This window comes from Blastomyces dermatitidis (assembly GCF_000003525.1).
Source record: "Blastomyces dermatitidis ER-3 genomic scaffold supercont1.1, whole genome shotgun sequence".
NCBI lineage: Eukaryota > Fungi > Ascomycota > Eurotiomycetes > Onygenales > Ajellomycetaceae > Blastomyces > Blastomyces dermatitidis.
In genome coordinates, this window is record NW_025544774.1 from 1,413,057 (window position 1) to 1,430,059 (window position 17,003).

A 17,003-nucleotide genomic window follows, 5' to 3' on the forward strand; every position below is an offset into this window, starting at 1 on the left:
GGGTTGGGCTCCCCTACACTACTAACTACCCGGATACAATAATAATAATACATGTAACCGTCGTCGAAACTGGCACGAACACACCTCGAGGCTAGCGGGAGAGAAGGCCACTAGCGAACGGTAACTAGTTAGTTACATAAATGCAGAGCAAAAGAGTAAGCAAAATTTTCCGAACCATCTCAACCATAACTAAGTTACCCCTTTCACCACGACACATTATTTAGGCGCAGGCGCAGGGAAAAATCCAGTCACTCACTCACCTATTTCCAACAACCGCCGCCCCTTTCATGCAAGTATCAATTTCCTACTGTTGGATACAACGGGATTAAGCATCTAACAGTTCTCGACCAACCCCCTCCCCCCCCCCCCCCCGGGCGGAGCCACCCAGGGTAGAAACAACATCATCTAATAGAAAGAACATCATCATCCTGGGAGAGCTCCCACTGTCCACAGCCATCAGCGGACACGGGCGCGCCAAACTCCGGAGTTTATACCCAATCTTCTGCTGAGAAGCACGCCATAGAGATCACCTAAGCCTGGAAGAATGAAGCTGGCTGCGGACCTGAGGCAGCGAATCAACAACCCTTGTGTGTGAATTCCTCCTTGAACGATGAAAAGGGAACCGAACCGTAGTTTGCCCCCATTGTGATATTTGGAATGGTCTGTATTGCCAATTTGCTTGCTTTGCTTGGTGTAAACTGGGCTGCTGCTATGATGGTTGCAGCTGCATCACTGTTGGCGCATTGAGAGAGAAGAGGGGAGATGTGGTGATGTGGTAATGTGTATTTTCCTACCGTCACTTAATTCATAGCCTCCTTTTTTCTTTACTTCCCTTTCGTTACCAGATCCCGTAGGACAAAGGTGGGGGGGTATATGAGAGGCAAATAAGTATATAGATAAATAGAGACCAAAAAAATATATTTTGAAAGTGCAATCATTACGTACTTTGTTTTCAGAATTGGTACTATTTTGCCAGACAAATGGCAGAACTGTGTCTGCCCTCTGTACCGAGAAACCAATATGTGGCATCGTGGAGGTAGATATCTATTCGGTCCAAGGGCTTTCAAATGTGATGCTCCGACTTGCAAGGGCGTAAAAACAGTCCCTTATTTCTTTTTACTTGACATCGTTGAGTACCAAGGACCCATCCATACATGACAGAAAGAAGTGGCACGAGAGGTATGGACATAGATATACTCATTAGCGAGGACATGGTGCAGGATATTTTTCCTGATCTGTTTGTCTAGAAGAGGTTGTCTGCTTCTGTGGAAAGAAGCACATTAAATATTCATGTGAAGAAACGGAGAACGCCAAAGCAAGGTGTGTAAATCAGACCCTTAGTGTCCATGACTATACTTGAATTATTGACCATGAGATAATATAGATATCTCTAGTTATTCTTTGCTCAGATGAGGAAAAAAACCCATTGCGCCATTGGCATAAGGGACGAAATAGAGTAGTAGGCATATGCGAAAGACAACACATAAGCCAAAGAAAATGCATAGCCATATGGTATCCAGATTACAGGAGTCCTGAGGGCTGTTGTCCATGTGATGTTTGGAAACCGTTTGTAATTCAGTTCCCTTGTTGAATTTGCATGTCAATTGCTCTCCAGGTCTTGATAGAAGCTGTTGCATGATGCGGAAATGTGATGTTTCACCTGTAGCTTAGCAGGATATATATCTCAGCTCTCCTTTTGAGGACGTCAAGACCAAAATAAATTTCTAATCCTCAGACACCTAACTCCAGTTCCATTATAATAAAGAATGTTTCCTCTTTCTTTCTTTCTTTCCTTCCTTCACCAATTGGTTGCAGTAGAAATCGCTGCACTTCACATCTAGGAAGTTAGGCTCCAAGGGAAGAAGAAGTCGCGGTGAGGAGAGAGGAAGTCAAATAAAAAGGGGGCAAGCGGAGAAAATGCGAATCCCAACAAGATTGGATAGCTTTTATTTATTTAAACCCTGGATGTGCAAGGAAAATGCAGACCTATATAAGAGTTAAACCGCGAAGTTTTGTTGAAGCGAGGATGGATGCCAGGGGTGGGGTGAGGTGGTGAACATTTTCTGGGTAGGCAAAAGGGTCTTCGCCTGTACATGCACGGAGTACAGTACGTAGTAAATATTCCGATTGACTTTCGGGAGCTAGATTAGAGAGCCAGAGAAATGAATGGACCCTTTCGAGTGACAGAAGCTTGTTTGTAAGAGAGAAAAGAAAAGGAGGCGAGAATTGTCCATAACGAACATACCGACAGGAAAACAATAATGAACATAAAACAACAAGGATGAGAAATCACCAAAATATCCAACAGAGTGAACATGTACTGCGCCGCATACATGGAAGGTAATAAATATAGACGGGAGATGAAACCGTGATAGAAAGTCGTTGCATGAATAACGAGAGCAAAAATGGGGCGAGTCAGGTGTATATATTAAATAAGTTTCTCGGTTATTTAAACCGATATCTCTCGCTCATATCAGTGAAGCTGATGCTGAAGTTGATGTGATGCTGCTGGAGTACATACATACTGTGTAGTACTCCATCCCGGCCTCAGGGTGTGAGAGACCTTTGCATGGATGTGTTGTTCCTGTAGCTTGTATCCCTTGCAGCGCCCTGGGGGGAAGGATAATAGCGAAAACGCTCGCTACCCTGGCCGAAGGAGGGGTTCCGTCACAAGCTCATCACAATCACATTCATGAACTCTTATCCTGTAAGAGCACTAGGGAACTGGTAGGATGGGAGAGCGAGATGTGTGGGAGGTTTTGAGATATGGAGTATACAGCGTATACATATATATATATATATATCCTACTGTACGGATCAACCGCGAGCATGGAGATACTGTGAAACGAACGCCTGGTATGTATGTATGCACATGTACATGTACGCTGTAGTTATCAAAAAGATAAACCACGCAAATCGAATACTATTAATTGATCATGAATCCACCCACCGTCACCAAAGGCTGTTGTTTATGATCATTCGCTTTTCACAGCCCCGTAATCCGTACTAGCATCGTCGATTACTGATTACTGGGGAAGGGACTGAAGGGAAGCTGGTGGGCCTCCTACGCCGCGTTATATCTAAGTAGTATTAAGTAGTAAGTTTGGTAGAGATTGATAGTAGTAACATGGGTTTCGTAGGTGCAGGTCTGAGAGAGGCTCTTCTTGTTCTTCTTCTTCTTCTTCTTCTTCTTTTTCCAAGACTATGCGTATGTAGAGTACTTCCTCCTGGGTATGTATGGTATGGTGTGGTCTAGGCGATGGAATAATGGAGAGGGCAGGGGAGGAGGTGGCGGAGGGGATTTTCAAGGATAAACAACGAGATCTACAAAGGGGTGTCCATAACCCACAAACATAACATGGCAATAGTTGCTCCGTAACTACATCCGCCCAGTACTTGGTAGTTTTTGTGGCCGGCCAGTCAATTGTGATACAGATGGATGGATGGATCCCTGTGCCTGTCAACTCAATCTGAAACATGTTCATCTTGGCGGCCTGGAGGCTGTCTGGTCTGTCACTTGTGCTGTGAATGTGAATTATCATTTTGCTAGATTCATGATATTTCTGCCGACATACGCAGCACGGAGAGACTCGGTATTATTGGGTGGTGGGATCCTTGTCTGATACATACATACATACATATATATATATATCAAGAGAGAGAGAGGGAACTGACAAGGTAGGAAACTCCTCCATCCTGAAAGCCTCATAGACAGGAGACTTTTTTTTTATTAGCTCTTCTAATGAAAATTTGAAAGCCAAAAAGAAAAAAAGAAAAGAAGAAAAAGAAAAAGAAAAAGAAAAAAGAAAAATAAGAAAAGAAAAATAAGAGCCATTCATCAATTGCGGAGAACAGAAGCCCAATCAAACAGCCAGCATTCATCACAGCTCAAACATTCATTTTTCTTTTTCTCTTTCTTTCTCTTTCCTTTTTTTTGAGAATGGCCTTGCCTAGTTCAGGTTGGTTGATTATTGAAGATTGATTGCTCAGATAAGAAGGAAAAAAGAAAGAAAGAAAGAAAGAAAGAAAAGCGAAAAGAAAAGAAAAGACAATTTTATTGTCTTGACTCAGTTTCACACTGGCAAAGTAAAGTCAGATTCTGATAACTCTCACCAACGGCGAAGCAACAGCTAGCAGTAGCGAGCAGTAGCACTCAATATCATTCAGGATAACCTGCTAAAACCCATCTGTTATTTCCTGTGTATCACGATTATTTCGCTTTCCGCATCATCTTCCCATAAGTTGCAACGCGAGGGCATCAATTGACTTTTTTTTACCCCTGAGTTTCAACTCGCTCTAGCTATCTATGCGACCATGCTTCTAGTGGCCCCCCGTCTTACAACGCCATCTAGGTATGTACGCAGCCGTACCGTACAGGACACTTCCCAGCTAGCCCCGCAGTCCAACCACTCACCCGGCTCCATTCTTGGGCTGCCGATTGGTCAGACGAGGCAAAAAGGGATACAAGATAGGTATTCGGATTTCAACAAAAAAAAAAATAAAAAATAAAAAATAAAAAAAAAGGAGTAAGAATAGTTTCCAACACACGGACGCCGACATATATCCACTTCGCCATGGAATCTGTATCATCATACGCAAGCGTAGGTCAATCAGTAATTAGGCGAAGTTCCTGCACTTCCTTTCCATAGAAACAGAGCTTGGGTCGTAATGTGGATTAGGGGATAGAGAGCATCCGATTTTCATTCAGCAAGGCCGCCGTCCAATAACTAATAATAATAGCAAAACTACGGAGTACTTTTGACCCAAGATTTCCACCACGATGTGTTTCAGACAACCATGCTCCTCCCGGGCCGGCTGGGGAACGCCGGCAACAACAGCTACTCTACTACGGAGTACTAATAACAGACTGACTGACTTGCTTGGAGCCATCAGAACGATCATGGCCCATGCCAATATTAAATAATTGCCCCCGTTCCTGTTAGCAAGCAGTGTTAGGCAAAAAAGCTTCGAAGGAAAAAAAAAAAAAAAAGAAAAAGGAGTGGATTGGACTGGACTGGACGGGGAAACCTTAATTAGTTTCGTCCCCCTCCCCCCTTATTTTATTGTTTTGTTTTTTGGGGTTCTTTTCCTTTTACTTTGTTTGGTACGGCGCGGCTTCCCGAGCCGCGTTCTGGAGAAGCTTGAAACGGGAGCGGGTTGTTGTTTACCTAACTACGGAGTACACATAGTAGGTATGTATATATATATATATATATATATATATACACCACCAACACCCTCCAGCGGTGAGTAGAATAGGTATGTATGTACAGTACTCCGTACATGTACAGACGTAGGTAGTAGTAAATGGTCATAGACGACGGTTAAACGAACGAGACTGAGTGAGTACAGCGTAAATGTATGAGGAAGTACTTGCAGTTGAAGTCAACTGGAACATACGGAGGTAGGTACATGTCCAGCTAGCTAGCTGAAGTTGTTCTTCTGCCCTTAACGTAAACCAAAGCGCCCCCTCCCCCCCCCCCCCGGGCGTATTCCTTAGTCTCGCCCCTTATGCACGCCCGATCTATCTCATGCAATGCAAATGCAAATGCAAATGCAATGCAATGTGCAGGGCACCACCCTCTCTCTCGCCTGCCTCTGTCTGTGTTTTCTGCTGCCGTCGCCTCTGTCTTTCACTCGGGACAGGACAGTCAACATCCTGACATCTGACACTCTTCTCATCTTTCTGAGCATTCCTTTCTTCCTCCTCTTCTACGGAGTAATACTATTTCTTCTTCCCGACAGTGAGCGCGACAGCCATAATTCACAATCCACTGTCTGTCCTCTGGCCTTCCTCCACCCGCCAATTGCCAACCGCCATGCAGCTGCCCATCTCCAACTCCTCCTCCACCTGACAAGCTCCAACCAACTCCGTCGTCCCTCCTTTTGTCCTCCCTAGCTAGCTACAGCACCACCACCACCACCACCACCACCAAACCACTACGACCACTACCGACTGCTACGACTACTCCTACAAGTTATTTTATTTTATTTTTTTATTTCGCTGTGCTTTGCTTTGCTTTGCTTTTTTTTTTTTTTTTTTTTTTTTTTTTAATTTAATTTTTATTTTCTCTCAAAGAGGAATCGAAAACGAGAACGAGAACCAAAAGCAGAAGAAAAGAGACGCCTTCTCTCTCCGGCTCGCCCTCGCGACATCACCTTGTCTGTCGATGACCCACCCACAATTGAAAACGCTCGTTTGTTTTAATAAGAAATAAATATATAAAAGAATAAAAGGATTCGAGATCATTTTATACATACATACCTCAATGGCCGGACCTTGACCCACAATTCACCATCGAATCCTCCACGCGGCTCTGTATCTACTTCTCTCGTACGTTCGTCAAGAATCCAATACTAATATACAATGATATGCGTATCGACGCAGTACCATAGGGACACTGTTCTGTTACTTCCCATCCCAGCTAACGTCATCTGTATATGTATAGCTTTAGGTAGAACCTCGAGCGAGATAGCTATACTATACTCCTTCTATTCACTCCTTCATTCCCTCTCGAAGATCAACAACAACACAACAACACAACAACACATCGGACAATCCTTCTGCGAAGCATATAAACGGGAAAAGACACTCTTTCGATAAAGAGCAATCTTTCTTTCTGAATCGCGCGTATACAACCCTCGATTTCGTCGTTCATTCCACCTTTTGTTCCCTCCTTTTGTTCTCTTTTATTTCCCTTAAATGCCTTTTTGGATCGGACCGTTTTCCTTTCCGCCACCACCACCAACAACCAACTCCTGCCGTTGCTGTGTTATAGATTCATTCATGCACATGACTTACCGCTGCAAAGTGTAAATGCTATAAAGAGAAACAAAGTGCATGGGGGAAAACGGGGACTTTGACCTACCTACCAACCTGCCAACCTACCTCGATTCTCTCAAAACTGGCTGACCGTTGAGCGTTGAGCTTTGGACTGAGGGTCTTGCCTGATATTACGAATTGTCTCCTACCTTCAAATCTCTCACTCACCCCACTTCTTCACACCAACCCCTGAACACAACGAGTGCCTTGCGTTTTATTTTCCCCCCATTAGAACAATTCCCTTTTTCTGGCCTCCATTCCACCCAATCCCGCACTGACAGCTCTCCCCCCTCTTTTTTTTTTTTTTTTTTTTTTTTTTTTTTTTTAATTCTCATTTGCTGATCGCGGCATCTTCCCCGCATAGCCATGCATGCATGACAGCGGCAACTGGAACTAAAGGAAACGTCCATACCCACCTACATCCACAATGCCTTCTGACTTTGAAAATGACTATGCATACCTGGGAAGCTCCCTACCTGTGGGTAAGGATAAGAAGCCCTACAGGACCCCCTCGAACCCAATGTCGCGCCGTCCATCGCTTCACCGCAGAGATTCTTCTCCAGGCCCTTCCTCCTCCCCTCCGCGCTTCAACTCCGGCAACCGGTACGAATCCGATGGCCCAATCACCCTTATCGACATCGCAAATGATGAGACCATTTCGCCCCTAGACCCGCGGCGCTTCACTCCAACCCTACATGCATCGCTCGTTTCTGAGATCTTGTCCCTGCGGCGAGACATGGAGGCGAAAACAAGGGCAATCGATTCGCTTGAGATGACTCTGGAAAATGCAAAGGCGGAAACAGAGACTTTAAGGGAGACGCTCGCAAAGAGCTCCAAGGAGAACCGTTCGCTGAAAAAGCAGTTACAGCTTCTTGAGGGCGGTTCCCTGTCTGCCATGACAGAATTGTCCAAGGAGCGTGACGACGCCTTGGAGAACATTGCAGATTTCCGGAAAAGGCTTGAGCAGTCGCAGAAGAGAGCGCGTACGCAGGAGGATGAGATTGAACGGACGCAAAGGCTATGGGAGCGTGATAAGCAGAATTGGGAAGAAGAGCGGAGAAACTTGGAGCGTAAAGTCCATGTTGTGGAGGGACGGCTGAAGGTTGTCCTCAATGAAGTTGCAGCCGCTCAGGCAGCTGGCTCTTTTCCTCGTAGCGTCGATGGAGACTTCGACGATTTTGTTCGGGATGGCACGACGGCCAGGGCCAGCGATACTAACAGTGTCCGCTCGAGCAGTGTCCTGGGACGGCGACGCACGAGCACTGCGAGCGTAAGTACTCATGATGGTGATCTGCATAATCTTCGGTACTCCGTTATGAGTCTGGCCAACGGTCATGGACCCAAGGTCGATGGCTTGAACCTAGCAGACGAACTTGCCTTTGATGAGGAAGACGAAGACACATTGGGCCTAGACGACCACCGACCAGATTCAAGATGCACGGTTCCCGATCACGAAAGGCCCATGTCGATGCAATCACGGCCGATGAGCAGCATGATGGCCCGACATACGTTGGATTTTTCGCTTGACGGACATGAAAGGTTCGGCACTCCCGATGTACTTGATCATCCAAAGAATCTGGATGTAATTCCAGACATCGAGGAGGATGCAAAGGCAACCCCAGCTGTACCACAGTTCGAATACAGAGACGTTGGAATCCAGTATACCCCACCTCCATCCCCTAAGATCGTCCCTGAACCGGATGAAGTTATCGTCGACGAGGCTCCTCTGGTGAATTGCCCGAACTGTGCAGACCTAGAAAGGAAGCACACATCCTCTAGTACGGAAACAACACCCATATACGAAACAAAGGACAGTAGCACCGTCACCGTGCCTCTCCTCACTACCTCTTCTGCGTGCCAGACAACCGGAGAGCTGCCAAGTCCTCCATGGACTCCTAAGTTGGACGAAATTTCATCAGAGGAGTCCACCCCGTTAGCCTCCCCAGCTCCCTTTATTGCAACTCCTGCTGTTACAACAGCTTCCATCTCAACTCAAACCGATGATGTAATTATCAAGGACAAAGAAACCCAAAACCTAGAACAACTTATCCGACAGGCAATGCCAATCCCTATGATCACGATCGAACCCCCTGGCTCAAACCCACAGTCCGGCAGGAACAGTGTCGTCTTGCCACCGCAAACTAAGAGTATATCATGCCAGACAAACATCGAACCACTAGTCGATGTACGGTCATGTGGCATGCAAACAGAAGAAATCCGCGTCGATAAACGCAGTGCCAAACTCCCCGCCAAACTACTCCCATCCGCGATTATAGACCCACGGATAAGCCCAGAATACATAGATCTACCATCACCACCCCCCATCCAGGCATTCCACGTCCCTCCAAAATCCGCAAAAAGGAAGCTTCGGAAACCACCGCCAGTCGAGCCTGCACCGCTATCAAGGCCGTCCTCGAACGATAAAGAGCCTGAGAAACTGCAAACACTGCAAGCATATCCCGGGAATAATGACAATGGCCCCCTTTCTGACGATGTAAAGCCAGAGCTTCGACGGCCGTTCAGAAACAGCAGCTTATTTGCTGGATTTGAGCACATCAGTGACGATGAATGGCCAGTGCCACAAGGGGACCTGTTTAGCGATGACGAGCTGTTTAATCGACCCCTGGCATCTTACACGCTGAGGGCTGGTAAGCTGGTTACCAAGCCCTCACCCTCAATACTGGACGACAACCCTCTAGCGGAGCGTGAGGAACACCCAGACACAAATGAGGAGCAGTATTCGCCGAAATCAGTATCCGAACTAAGAGCTCACAACGGTCCTCAGCAGCGTGCTGTGGCATCTGGGAAATCCTCAACTGCCAAACGACCGCCCAGACCCTTGAAATTGGGCAACGTCGCGAAGCAACCAGATATTCGTCGCACTGCCATGATCTCTAGCTCTACCGCCGCACATCAGGCATTCAGGCCTCGCAGCCCCAGTGCGCCCAGTATCGGCAGCAGCGCCGCTTCCACTAGTACCGCAACCAAACCTCCCTTCCCCGTTCCCGTGAGGTTGAGTTCGCGCAAGATCCCTACCAGCGCAAGTGAGGGCGCTCAGAGCCCCACGCCATACAGCAACGGAAATTACCTAGAGCGGGGCTTTAGATCAAGAGATCCTCCACTTCGTAAAGTACGCTCGGCCGCTGTAGTGTCTAGGACGCAATATCATGATCGGCAGCAAAGCCATTCACCTCCAACAATGTCGACAACATCAACCTGCCCGGAAAGCCCACACCTACCACCCATGCCCGTCGACGAAATCACAGCCCCTCGCAGTAAACGTTCTGGTAAACCGCGCTCAAATCGACAAATTCCACCCCCTCCCAGATCCCATCGAAGAGACGAGTCAAACAATACCAACACGGGTATACAGCAGACTAGTGTGGTCGATGCGATCGCACAGACCATGGTAGGAGAATGGATGTGGAAGTATGTTCGAAGACGGAAGTCTTTCGGTATGACCGATAATAGTAAGGAGGGATGGGAGCTGGGTAAAAGCACCGAAGAGGTCTCCGCAAATATCACTGGGAATGGCGTCAGGCATAAGAGATGGGTATGGCTAGCACCGTATGAGCGTGCAGTCATGTGGAGCAGTAAACAGCCCACCAGCGGATCTGCGTTGCTAGGCAAGAGTGGCCGAAAGTGTGAGTATTTATCCCGCCCAGGAGCTAAATGGCCTGTATACTCCTTTGGAGGAAAAGAAGTATTTTCGTTTGGCTAACTAGCACTCTCCGTAAAGTAACGATCCAATCTGTCCTTGACGTCAAGGATGATAATCCGTTACCCAAGGGCTCTAGTCCTAGTAACCATTTCAACCGGTCGATTTTGATACTCACCCCGCAACGAGCACTGAAGTTCACAGCCATGACAATCGAACGCCATTTCGTCTGGTTAACCGCTTTGTCATTCCTAAGCCACTCGTCGATGGGTGCCAACGACCTTGCGTCCTTGCCACCGGTCCCACACGAAGAGTATCGCCCTCCCCCAGGTAGTACACTAAGGCGCAATCCAATCCGCGACTCAATCCGCGTCGCAAAGGGTAAAGCAAGACCCACCCCAGCAAGTTCCAACCGTTCATTTGCATCCCACCCGTCCGCCGTCCCTGAGCTACCTTTTGATGAAGCTCAACAAGGCGAACCTATCAACGACGTCGCCGATCCCCCAAATGTCCCAAGATTCTCCTCACACTCGCGCAAGCGAAGCAACACAGCACCGCGCCTCCCTCCAAGTGCATTTAAAAGCTTCTCCAACCACACCACCGCCCCGTCCACATACAGCACCACAACCGCGTGCTCATCGGATCTCTACTCTCCCTCAACCATGGGGCCATCGGGCGTGCAGAGCGGCCAAAGCAGTTTTAGTCATCGCACCTCAGAAGCCAGCGGCCCATCTAGCGTTGGCATGAGCAATTTCTTCGAAGCAGTTGGTACAGTGCGGATGGAAGCTTTCGTGGATCGAAATGAATTCCCACGCCAACGAGTTGGTGGGCATGGACATAGATCAAGGCAAGGCGGCGGCGGTGGTGGTCGAAGGAGACGGGATGCGCATTACTGGCCCCCAAATAGCCCGGACACGGAGTTTTATGGTTCCGAAGACGGGGATGTGCTCTTTCGAAATGAGGATCCTTTTCGAGGGTTCTAGAACGGTTTTTGTTAGCCCTCGAGCCCTCGAGCCCAAAGAGAGTAGGGTAGTAGTCTGGTCTCGTCCTTGATATGAATCAAGGGGCGTGTGTAAATTTATTTTACATGCGTTTTGAAGTTCTTTTGCTCCTTTTCTCTTTTTTCCTCCTCGTTGAAAGAGAAGGATGGGCAACTATGTATGATGCGGAAGAAGGTAAGCAGGACTTCGATATAGAGGAAGAAGGGCCATCAATTGATACGATACCACTGTACAAATAGTTGTTTGGAAACAAAGCGGACCACTGGCAACCCCAGTTTCTTGTTTCTGTTTTTTTTTTTTTTTTTTTTTTTTTTTTTTTTTAATGTATTTTTGTTTCCCGTGTTGAGCTTCCCGCCTTTCATTTCCCTCGTACTTATTTAGGTTCATCCTCTTCGGCAGGGGATATCAGCGGTGTTATGTTTTCATTTTCATTCATTCCTGAGCTCTTCGCCCTCTCTTTATTCGCTCTTCCTTGCAGTTTTCTTTTTCTTTTTTTTTTTCTTCAACCAGCGGCGTCCATGGATATATATATATATATCTTCCTTGCGTTTTCCTTTCCGATCTTGTTATTATAGTATATTTTTGTTGGTATTTTCTTGTAAACCTCCCCCCCTGTTAATATACGTACGCAGCGGAAATTGACGCCGGTGGGCTTTTTGACTGATCGACCTCATTCATATCTGATCTTCATATTTTTTGTTCCCACTTTTGATGTATTTGTTTCGAGGAGGAACGGATGTCTTGTTTCGCCTTCTCCTCTGCTCTATGTGAAGGGTCCCAAGAGAAGAGGACTATGGTTCAGGAATCGGGGGAATACATATATAGATAGCTTCCCTAAGCGATCGAGTTTATTATATCTTCGCGTGCGTGACTCCTTCGTGATATGGTGACGCCTTTCTTTTCTTTTTTCTTTTCCTTTCTTCGTCTTTGTTGCATTGGTATCGTTGTTCTGATTCATCCGTTCGATCGCTCGATCGATCCACGATCAACAACCCACACCAGCCAGCATAAACGAACGGGTTCCTTGTGAAACTCTGGAACTCGGAGATCGATCGAAGTAAATTGATTGATTGATTCCGCTTTTGCTTTTCTGTTTGGATTAAACGACCAAGGCAAGAAGGGGCGGTAGGTGGGGGGGGGGAGGGGGGAGGTAATAGGATAGATAATAGGTGACTCTGGCTCTGTCCCACTGCGTCCTTCTCCCTCCGCATACATCTCTGACCTTCATCGAGCATGAAAAAGGTCGAGGTTCATTCAGATAGAAAGTTGGATGGATAAAAAAAGGAAACAAAAACAAAACAAAACAAAATTTATGAAAGAAAATACTGATACTTTAGAGAAAGAAGAGGGAACACACCCACCTTCCCCCCCGTTTTAAGTTCTTCCGTCAGTTAGTTTAGTAGATAAAAGTTTCCTTCGGCGTTTGTCATCATCATCATCTTAAAACTCACCGTAGCAAAAAATATTTCAATATTTCAATATCCCCTTGTGCTCGTGTACGACAGGACAAGAACAGAAAGCATACATCACACGGCATACAGCATACAGCACACGGCATACGGCTGGTTCGGCCCAGCGCGCAGCCAGCCAGACCAGCCGCCTTTCGATTCCGTTTGTCAGAGTTTCGATCATCGCCATCATCACCATCATCACCATCATCTACTACTACCCGTTCAGAGCGAAACTAGTTGTGCAGGGAGCCGGTCGCACAGTACAAGGAGGCGGGCGCAGTGCCGTGTGTGGATAGATAGATAGATATATTGATATTATATATTCTGTTCGCTCAAGTGACACAAGCTCGGCTCGTAGTTGGTTCGTCTTCTTGTAGCTATATACATATACCCCCTTAAGAGCAGATCTTTGGAAAGGTGGTCGATAGCTGCTGGGTTTGGTGTAATCTATTAGATAGATGGCGGACTGATATTGGGGACTGGTAAAAAAGAGCGGAAGTTGGGGGGTTGGACTGGGCATCTGTTTTCATTTATTTAATGTATGTGTTTCATTTCGATATGCCTGACTCCTGATTTAGATTAGTTATTGTACAGTACATCCTATTTGTGTTGCGTTATTTCTTATTTATTGGCTTTTATTTGTTGCATGGAATTTCAATTAATCCCACCACCATCATAAATTGCATGCAAGCAGTACGGAGTAGTTAGTTATAACTAATAAGTAACTAGTTAACTAACAAAGCAGGGAACTGGACTGAGCAAAAGAGAACAGAACAGGATTCCAATTGCAGCAAGCAAGGATATTTCATTCATTGATTGATTGATTGTCTGATTAACTCTTCGTATTGATTTTCTTGTTCAACATATCAATTTATATACTAGCGCTGCGGAATTCATGCAAGGAACCGGTTTAGTGCGGACAACAGCTACATTTTTTGTTTGGTAGCAGAGGTTGATACAAAGGGACATGTACTGTACATGTACATAGCATACATGTACGGGCAGACTACAGATAGATCCAAGGTTTTCAATAATTTCTTCACAAGGAGAGAATATGCAATGCTTCTGCTCAATTCAGATCTATTCTATCCCCTTTGGCCTGATATCCTATCCCTCATATCTCCCCCCCCCCAGCCTTCCCCCCCCCCCCCCCTTCATCCGCACCAATAACCCTTGCCACATCCGCCGGTAAAACATACTCCTCCTCCACCGGCATCATTTCCCTCGCCTCATCCAGTCTCCCCTCGCCTGCCAACCTCCCCACCTCCCGCATCAGCCCCGTAACATCCCTGATCCCCACAATCCACTCATCCACATACCGATCCACCGCCTCCCCTTTCAACCCAACCTGCAGCGACCGATACTCAAGCGCGCGGAACTCGAAATCCCTCTCAGGATCCCACTGCACGCGCACGGGGCTCTCCTCCTTGCGCTTCTCCCACGTCGCCTGGTCCGCGTACAGGTGCGGAGACGGGTGGCTGAGGCACGCATGCGCCAGTGCCCAATGGAACCCTTCGCGCGTGACTTCTAGAGCCAGCACCCGCTTCTGGTCTTTCTTTGTCGCCCAGCCGCAGCGGTAGGCCATCCAGAGGAATGAGGGCTTGATCCAGGTCATGCGCTTGAAGGGGGCCACGAATTTCCCGGCGGCCACTGCTGCGTTGGCGATTGACGGTGAGTATGCCTGGTAGATTGTGATGGTCGTTGGGGTGTGTTGAGCTCGGATGGCGTAGTTGGATGGGCCAGCTTTGAGTGGTTGTTGTGACTCCATTGCTTTTCTGATTGAGATCTTTGAGGAATGGTTGGCGAGAGGAGTCGAGAAGAGTCGATTCGAGAAATTCGCGAAATTTTCATGCTCTCTCTCATTGACAGCTTTTAAGAGCGTTATGCACGGTGGTTTCCAAGCGTTTGTAGTAGCCACCTTGTTTGTCGGAGGCCTAAATAATACCTCCTCCTACCTATTGATATGAAGCTACTGAACTTAGCCAGGCTGTATCATTGAATATCCATTGAGCATCCTGAAATCCGTCCGCCCTTCACAGCGCTGAAATGAAGATGGCGGAGGGTTGCCTGATTGCCTGATTATAATAATATAGCCAATAATTTAGCCAGCTTAACAGCGGAGCCAGGCTCGTACATCTAGCCCATTCTGCTCCCCGCGCGCTGGTTCAGGTCTCCGACAACCCCGGGGTTCGCAATTCCGCCGGCGCCTCTATTATTTCTTGAGTCATACATATCCAGTCACAAGCTGAAGAAGAGAATATCAAACATGAAGAGAAGGGCGGAAGGGGGAAAACAGACACTTCTCTTCATTCGATGTGTCTCTCTTGAAGTAGTAGTACTACTAACTGTAATAGGGATTGGCTTTTTGAACGAGCAATTTGGGTCACTTTTTTAAACGATCCAAACCGGAGATGTATGGAAAGAAAACTAATTTGACGGAGCTGAGAATAATATCAATCCAGCATCAACGAAGATCAGTGAGGGACATCCCATCCCGCCCCGCCCCGCCCCGCCCCTGACTACTTCTCCGCCTTCAATTGTTCCCACCTCCGCCTCCTCCCCATTTTTCATCACCACCATCCGGAAACTCCACCGTACGGGCTTGTATAGGGTTTGTGACCCGGCCACAAAAGTAATCTGGTCTGAAACCTTCAAGACATTTTTAAGAAGCAAAGACAACAGGTGAGAACGAGAACCCATATAAAGCGCAAATAGATAAAAAGAGGTCTAGATTGAACGTATGTAAAAGGCCGAAGAAAGGTAAGGAGAGATGTAACCTAGTGAAACAAAAAAGGATGTCCCGAGAATTTTTAAAAATACAAATAAACATATTCTATCCTTCTCGTCTTCTTTTTGAATTTTCCGCTCACGAAAACAGTCCCAGGTAGAGAACCATCCCCGGAACCCCACCACTGCCATCGAGCTGGCTTGTATATGTTTCTTAAAAAAGAAAAAAATCTGTAGGAGAATTCGCAATGAGAAAAACGAACATGGAAAAAGACAGAGCTGGAAACGAGGAAAAGAGATGTTAGGTTTTGAATTGAATTCGGTATCCAGATTTATACATATGATGTCAATAATAGGCGGCCGATGGGAAAGGATTTTGGGAGAGAGCAAAAAGAAAATAACGTGTCTATATCCATTTTATAGCTTCGCAGCCTCCTTGACTTCGCCAATCTTCAGCTTGCCGCCGTACTTCGTCAGGACGCCCGCGTTGTGATACTGTTTTTTGATGATAGGCGCAGAAGTTAGCAAAGATGGTAATTTTTTATGCATATAAGAAGCAGCACAATGCATGGATTATAAGGTAACAACTATAGATAGATTATGGAGATATTTCCTCTAACGAACCTTCCAGAACTGCTTCGAAGCATCCTTGCCCGCAACGCGCTTCAGAATCTTCGAGCCGCCGGGATGCTCGTCTAGGAAATCGGTGATGTCGTAGACGTCTGAGTCGATGATGATATACATGCCGTTCTCGGCCTTGTTGTGCTGAGCGACCTCAGCAGCTGTGAATGATTTCGACATTGTATTGGTGTGGATTCGGGGTTCGGAGATTTTTATTTTTATTTTCAAAAAAGAGGCACGTAGATAAGCTCTCTCCTTGCAGTCAGTGGTTATTGCTGCAGAAGATGGAGAGTGACAGGGGGGTTGTTCGAGCTTAGAGGGACAGCGGGAGCGGGATGGATGGGAGCTATTCACAACTTCTAGGGGTTGAGATATTGGTACGGATCAAGAGTGGAATCGCCTGGGGCGCTTGCGGTTATCTTTATAAGACTGGCAATGGCGAATTTTGGGGTTTACATATGGCCAGGTCCAGGAGGGGCTTACAGTTGGACGTGGTGCCAAAGAAGTTGATCGTGGTGCCAACTCGGGCCGGAAAAACAGTTTGGCGTGGTTTGAACCCAATTTCAATTTGGACTAGACATATGACATATCCAGCAGATCATCCCTACACCTCTCATAATATTGATTTTTCATATTTTTCAAAGGCTCTAGCTAGCTCTTTCCTATTTATTCTAATTCTAATTCTCTAATATACACCTCTACACTAAGATAAACAAGGATTG

General features: G+C 46.7%; 5 protein-coding genes across 5 annotated transcripts; 2 read left to right on the top strand and 3 right to left on the bottom strand.

Annotated features, from left to right (window-relative positions):
* Positions 1-5,536: 5,536 nt before the first annotated feature.
* On the top strand, positions 5,537-5,899 carry BDCG_00251 (uncharacterized protein; the record flags this gene model as incomplete). Its single annotated transcript, XM_045415771.1, has 1 exon — positions 5,537-5,899. One exon carries the CDS (start codon positions 5,537-5,539, stop codon positions 5,897-5,899), a length of 363 nt encoding a protein of 120 aa, XP_045271638.1.
* A 1,351-nt stretch (positions 5,900-7,250) lies between these two features.
* Positions 7,251-11,464, top strand: BDCG_00252 (nuclear migration protein; the record flags this gene model as incomplete). The annotated part of the gene is made up of 2 exons (XM_045415772.1): positions 7,251-10,467; positions 10,563-11,464. The coding sequence occupies 2 exons, from the start codon at positions 7,251-7,253 to the stop codon at positions 11,462-11,464; spliced, it is 4,119 nt and encodes a 1,372-aa protein (XP_045271639.1).
* Positions 11,465-12,600: 1,136 nt separating this feature from the next.
* BDCG_16078 (uncharacterized protein) lies at positions 12,601-13,568 on the bottom strand. The gene has a single exon (XM_045425351.1). It carries the CDS (start codon positions 13,451-13,453, stop codon positions 13,148-13,150), a length of 306 nt encoding a protein of 101 aa, XP_045279085.1. The 5' UTR covers positions 13,454-13,568; the 3' UTR covers positions 12,601-13,147.
* Positions 13,569-13,849: 281 nt separating this feature from the next.
* Positions 13,850-15,175, bottom strand: BDCG_00253 (uncharacterized protein). The gene has a single exon (XM_045415773.1). It carries the CDS (start codon positions 14,699-14,701, stop codon positions 14,048-14,050), a length of 654 nt encoding a protein of 217 aa, XP_045271640.1. The 5' UTR covers positions 14,702-15,175; the 3' UTR covers positions 13,850-14,047.
* A 217-nt stretch (positions 15,176-15,392) lies between these two features.
* On the bottom strand, positions 15,393-16,772 carry BDCG_00254 (cytochrome b5). Its single transcript, XM_045415774.1, has 2 exons — positions 16,285-16,772; positions 15,393-16,155 (listed from the first exon to the last, which is right to left on the bottom strand). The coding sequence occupies exons 1-2, from the start codon at positions 16,459-16,461 to the stop codon at positions 16,078-16,080; spliced, it is 255 nt and encodes an 84-aa protein (XP_045271641.1). The 5' UTR covers positions 16,462-16,772; the 3' UTR covers positions 15,393-16,077.
* Between the last annotated feature and the right edge of the window lie 231 nt (positions 16,773-17,003).